Source organism: Ruditapes philippinarum, unplaced genomic scaffold (assembly GCF_026571515.1).
Source record: "Ruditapes philippinarum isolate M1 unplaced genomic scaffold, ASM2657151v2 ctg4395_1_1_1_1, whole genome shotgun sequence".
NCBI lineage: Eukaryota > Metazoa > Mollusca > Bivalvia > Venerida > Veneridae > Ruditapes > Ruditapes philippinarum.
The window spans coordinates 118,297-124,024 of record NW_026851807.1 but is presented as its reverse complement, the minus strand read 5'-3'; the positions used below and the strand labels follow the sequence as shown (position 1 = coordinate 124,024).

Here is a 5,728-nt window from a genome sequence, read left to right as displayed (position 1 = left end):
CGATTGTAAAAATAGAGACAAAAACGAATGCTGAGCTGAATGTTGTGCTGAATATCGAGCTTTCTTCACATCCCAGCTCGATTGTAAAATAGAGACAAAAAACGAATGCTGAGCTGAATGTTGTGCTGATATCGAACTTTCTTCACATCCCAGCTCGATTGTAAAAATAGAGACAAAAACGAATGCTGAGCTGAATGTTGTGCTGAATATCGAGCTTTCTTCACATCCCAGCTCGATTGTAAAATAGAGACAAAAACGAATGCTGAGCTGAATGTTGTGCTGAATATCGAACTTTCTTCACATCCCAGCTCGATTGTAAAAATAGAGACAAAAACGAATGCTGAGCTGAATGTTGTGCTGAATATTCGAACTTTCTTCACATCCCAGCTCGATTGTAAAAATAGAGACAAAAACGAATGTCGAGGTGAATGTTGTGCTGAATATCGAGCTTTCTTCACATCCTAGCTCGATTGTAAAAATAGAGACAAAAAACGAATGCTGAGCTGAATGTTGTGCTGAATATCGAGCTTTCTTCACATCCCAGCTTAATTGTAAAAATAAAGAAAAAAACGAATGTCGAGCTGAATGTTGTGCTGAATATCGAGCTTTCTTTACATCCCAGCTCAATTTTAAAAATAAAGACAAAAAACGAATTTCGAGCTGAATGTTGTGCTGAATATCGAGCTTTCTTCACATCCCAGCTCGATTTTAAAAATAGTGACAAAAACGAATGTCGAGCTGAATGTTGTGCTGAATATCGAGCCTTCTTCACATCCCAGCTCGATTGTAAAAACAGAGACAAAAACGAATGTCGAGCTGAATGTTGTGCTGAATATCGAGCTTTCTTCACATCCCAGCTCGATTGTAAAAATAGAGACAAAAACGAATGCTGAGCTGAATGTTGTGCTGAATATCGAGCTTTCTTCACATCCAGCTCGATTGTAAAAATAGAGGACAATAACGAATGTCGAGCTGAATGTTGTGCTGAATATCGAGCTTTCTTCACATCCCAGCTCGATTGTAAAAATAGAGACAAAAACGAATGCTGAGCTGAATGTTGTGCTGAATATCGAGCTTTCTTCACATCCCAGCTCGATTGTAAAAATAGAGACAAAAACGAATGTCGAGCTGAATGTTGTGCTGAATATCGAGCTTTCTTCACATCCTAGCTCGATTGTAAAAATAGAGACAAAAACGAATGCTGAGCTGAATGTTGTGCTGAGTGTCGAGCCAACTTTACACCCCATCTCGAAATTCATAAAAGGAGCCAAAAAAATGTCGAGCTGCATTTTGTGCTGAATGTCGCACCAGCTTCTCATTCCATCTCGACAAAACTTCTCAAAAATAATAAATCGAGTGTCGATCTGAATGTTGTGCTGAATGTCAAGCCAGCTTCACATCACATCTTAACATTGATAAATCGAATGTCGAGCTGAATGTTAAAATTATTGTCGATCTCTGTGCCCATTTCAAAGACTTACAAAATTACAACAATCGTATATCACTTATTTAATGCGGATCATTATTTCGTTGATATTCATCCAGATTTTACTCCAACTCAACTTTATTTATTTATTTATTTATTTATTTATTTATTTATTTATTTAAATAGCAATTTCATTAAACATACAAAAAGATGTATCAATTTATATGCCATGCCCAACAACATTGCGTTCATATCAAGAATTGCAAAATAATAGTGAAAACGAGCTCTAATTTACATTGTGGTCGCTTTTCCCTAGTTAACTTATTTCGACCAAATTTTCAATCTGCGTTATAACTGAGGTAACTGTATCGTTGTCTCTTTTTCTCATTACATTGACGCAAGCCATGAAGCCAAGCTATTAAAGAGTGAAAAATGAAAATAACATTTGGCTGCACGTGTTTTCATTTTGATAAATTGTTGAAACATATTTCACTTAACTCTACGTTAATTTCATTGAATTATCATTTTGAGTGCCAAGAAATATTTTTACAAAACCTGGATAATGTGGAAATCGTATACGTCAATTAATAGAAGTAAAAGTACGCCCATTTTCATTCTGACAGATACATCAACATCCAATCAGGATGTTCCTGAGAAACACAAAGTTTGTAGTTGCTCAGTATTTCCATGATCTGCCATTTCCATTTTCTAAGTACGTTAGAAAGGATATTAAGTTTTGCAAAGAGAAATTTTGTGCATCAAAATGTATTTACTTGGTGTGATTGTTTTGTTTATTGTAAATGCCATCAATGGAGCTTCCATTGAACCTATCTGCTCCAAATTTTCATATGAAGAACAGCTTCTAGAAAAGATGGTTCGTCTGGAATTCTTTGCGGAAAATATGCAAAAGGATGTTAAAACTAGCTTAACGGACAGTAAAAATGAAATAAACGGAATGATTGACAAACAGTTGGAAATGTCTAAAAATATGACGGACTTTTCAGCAAGTATGACAAGTTTTGGACGTCAGTTCGGGGAATTAAAGGAAAATGTAACAATCAAAACTGAGGCAACTCTAAAAGGAACTTCTGAGAAAGTAGAGGTGGAAATCGAAGAATTGAGGACAAATATAACGTTAACAAACGATAAAGTTCTAAAAGGGATTGTCGAAGAAGCGAAAAAACAAGAGCAGAAGTTTGAAGAATTCAGGACAATTATAACGTTAACAAACGATAAAGCTCTAAAGGGGATAGTCGAAGAAACGAAAAATCAGGAGCAGAAGTTTGAAGAATTCAGGAAAAATATGACGCTCATAAATGATAAAGTTCTAAAGGAGATAGTCGAAGAAACGAAAAAACATGAACAGACGATTGAAGGAATCAAAACAAATATAATAAACTCAAATCAGAAATTTCAGACGGAAACAACCGAGGAAGTGAAGAAACTTTCTGAGAAGATTAAAGAAGTCCAAAAAAGTGTGACTGATGTGCAGAAACAAAACTTGAAAGAGATGGAAGAATTGTGTATGCCACATTTTTTCACTGCTTTTTTCATCATATTTGCTTTTGCATTTACCAAATTCTCACATTATTATATATAACATGTATTTTATTTATGTTTTATTTAAGAAATAGTACACATCATTGAGTGCGTCATGGCGGAAGGCTGAGGTCCGCACAATGTTTGGGCCTGGCTGGGATGTTACTATTATGCTTTGAGGTCGGAAGTACTGTGTGCTGTTTCTTATATTATTCCTAACTTTCCTAGAACATAATAGTAAAAGTTGAAATTCATCTTGTATTAAGCACAAAACTTCTTGAAAAATGTATTGAAAACTGTTGCCAGTCAGCTTATATTACGCTCGTTTTATTAAATAGTCCTCGCGGTAACACGCCGCTAAATTTTAGCGGTCCGCCGAACCCAGGTGGCCTTTTTGTCAGACTGCTGACGTCATCGTGAATAATATACTATTTAAACGTCCGAAAATAAAAAAGAACATATTAATGTAAGGTATCTTACAATGAAATAACAATTTAGAATGATTTAGAACATGTGAGATGGTTACCACCTGCAGAAAATTTCGTTGAATGTGGGAGTATTTTTGAAAAAAGGAAGCAAAATGTAAATACAGTAATTTGACTTTCATACATAATCAATATAACGGTAATGATTACCTTAATGCAAACGATGGCTAAGTATATGACCAATGAACTGTTACATGACACATAGAAAAAGAAAAGCTTTTGAAATATAAAAAATATAGGATTTATAGTCCTAATGGGTCTGTTATTAAATGTTTTCATAGACAAATGGTACATTGAATGGCTTGCATGTAATCGTCTATGGTGCTTACTTAAAATCATACCAAAATATCTAACTTAGTGAATGATGTTTGTAAATGATTGAAAAAGTAGATAGCACAAGCGCGAGACCATTGCTTATTCTATAAAATTGTTTAAAACAATAACAGATTAATAATTTTATTTTATCGCCATTTAACAGTTATTTGTTTTAGAAATAGAAAAGACAATGGCTCTGTACATAATCTTGACTTGAATTATTTATAAACATTTGTCTTTTAATTATAGCTATATTGTCTACTATTATCTTCAGATTCTTATTTGTGTGTCATCCTTGACTCTAAAAAATGATAAATACCAAAGAGTTGTAACTTATTGATTGATGTATATAACTTTTCCAACTTGGTACATAAAATAACATTTTATTCATTAATGAATATTTATTTGTTATACTTCCAGTCAACAAGAAACACCCACTCGTGGCATTCAATGTGTATGCAATAGCCAAAGATTACCCCGGGTCCAAAGTTATGTTTAAGAACATTCGTCTAAATGAAGGAGGTGGGTTCAGTACAACAACGAGCATGTTTACCGCTCCGGTATCAGGACTCTACCAGTTTAATGCTCATATCTGTTTCGAGAAAGGCAGTGAACTGAACTATTACATATACATAGGGGGCATTTATTATGCAAGAGGAGAATATGTGGTTCCGGGTGCTGCTTCGGATGGAAAATGTATGTCCATTAGCACTGTGGCGCGTGTACAAAAATCGCAAACAGCTCACGTCGCAGGAATACCATCTAGTTATATATTTGAAAATGTTGATGACATTAACTCGTTCTCCGGTGTTCTTATCCGTGCAGTTTGATGTTTTAAATTAAGAAGCTTTACCTTTGTCCAGATTTTGTGACAGACTATTTGATAATATTCTTTGGATATTGAGTCATACAATGTACTTTTTGTTACATTGTGCATTTGTTTGCTTATTTGTTGTTTCCTATTATTCGAATAAAGTTGACATGACGGTTTTTTCCGTCAAATCGCCAAAATGTTACTTTTTGTGTAACCACTTTTTCATTTGATATTACAAATCCATTGAGTATAGATGTAAATGTGCAATGCAAGTTGTTAACCTTCTGTTTAACTATTGATATCATCAGCTTTATTAATGAAGGAAATCATGGTAATAACAAATTTTCTAGGAAGACAGATGGAGACATTTTAATTTTATGAGTTCTATTTCTTCAGTTTACCTTCATTCTTAAAGGCGTCTTCTTCATGAAACTATCCACGGGGTACTGTAAGTTTATTGACTTGCTAAGAAACTTATCAATTTGTTATTTTGCGAAATAAGATTTCTACTAGTATTTATCAAAGTTGTTATAATATACATCCATGGCTAATTGAACTGTGCTTTATAAATGATAAGAAGAAATAGTTTTGTGATTTATGCTGTAATATCATAATTGTATATACGTACGCTCGTATATTGTTTACTAATATTTTACTTGTTACTAAACACATATATTAATATTGAGATTAAATGTGTGAAATAAATGAAGCTTGTTAACAAAAAAAGTATTGTTGTACATAATTAATACATGTTTAAATATATAATCTTAAAATATTGCGATTTTTTGTTTAGCCAGATCAAACAAATGGTATAGCAAAACATGGTTGTTTTTTTAGTAATCATATTGTGTAGGTTTTTTTTCCAACAAGATTAAGTATCGATTAAAGCAAAATTCAACATCAACATCAAACTCCATCGCAAGAAAACTGGGTAGTTCAAAATTAACAGGAATGTAGCGATTTCTGCCAAGACTTGTACTACTGTATTTAAAAAAAAATCTTAAGACATAAAAAACACTAAATAAATACGAAGCAACTGTCCGGTATACTTCGTCGATATACAATTTCCGAAATTTGCGAACCATGCAGCAGTCACTTCCCGATATCAGTACAAAAACAACCATCCTGCCGTCACAAAGCCGTGTATAT

The 5,728-nt window shown here is 33.6% G+C and overlaps 1 protein-coding gene across 1 annotated transcript; it reads left to right on the top strand.

Moving 5' to 3' along the window:
- Positions 1 to 2,096: 2,096 nt before the first annotated feature.
- LOC132740182 (uncharacterized) lies at positions 2,097 to 5,288 on the top strand. Its single transcript, XM_060728042.1, has 2 exons — positions 2,097 to 2,949; positions 4,186 to 5,288. The coding sequence occupies exons 1-2, from the start codon at positions 2,190 to 2,192 to the stop codon at positions 4,593 to 4,595; spliced, it is 1,170 nt and encodes a 389-aa protein (XP_060584025.1). The 5' UTR covers positions 2,097 to 2,189; the 3' UTR covers positions 4,596 to 5,288.
- The last annotated feature ends 440 nt before the right edge of the window (positions 5,289 to 5,728 follow it).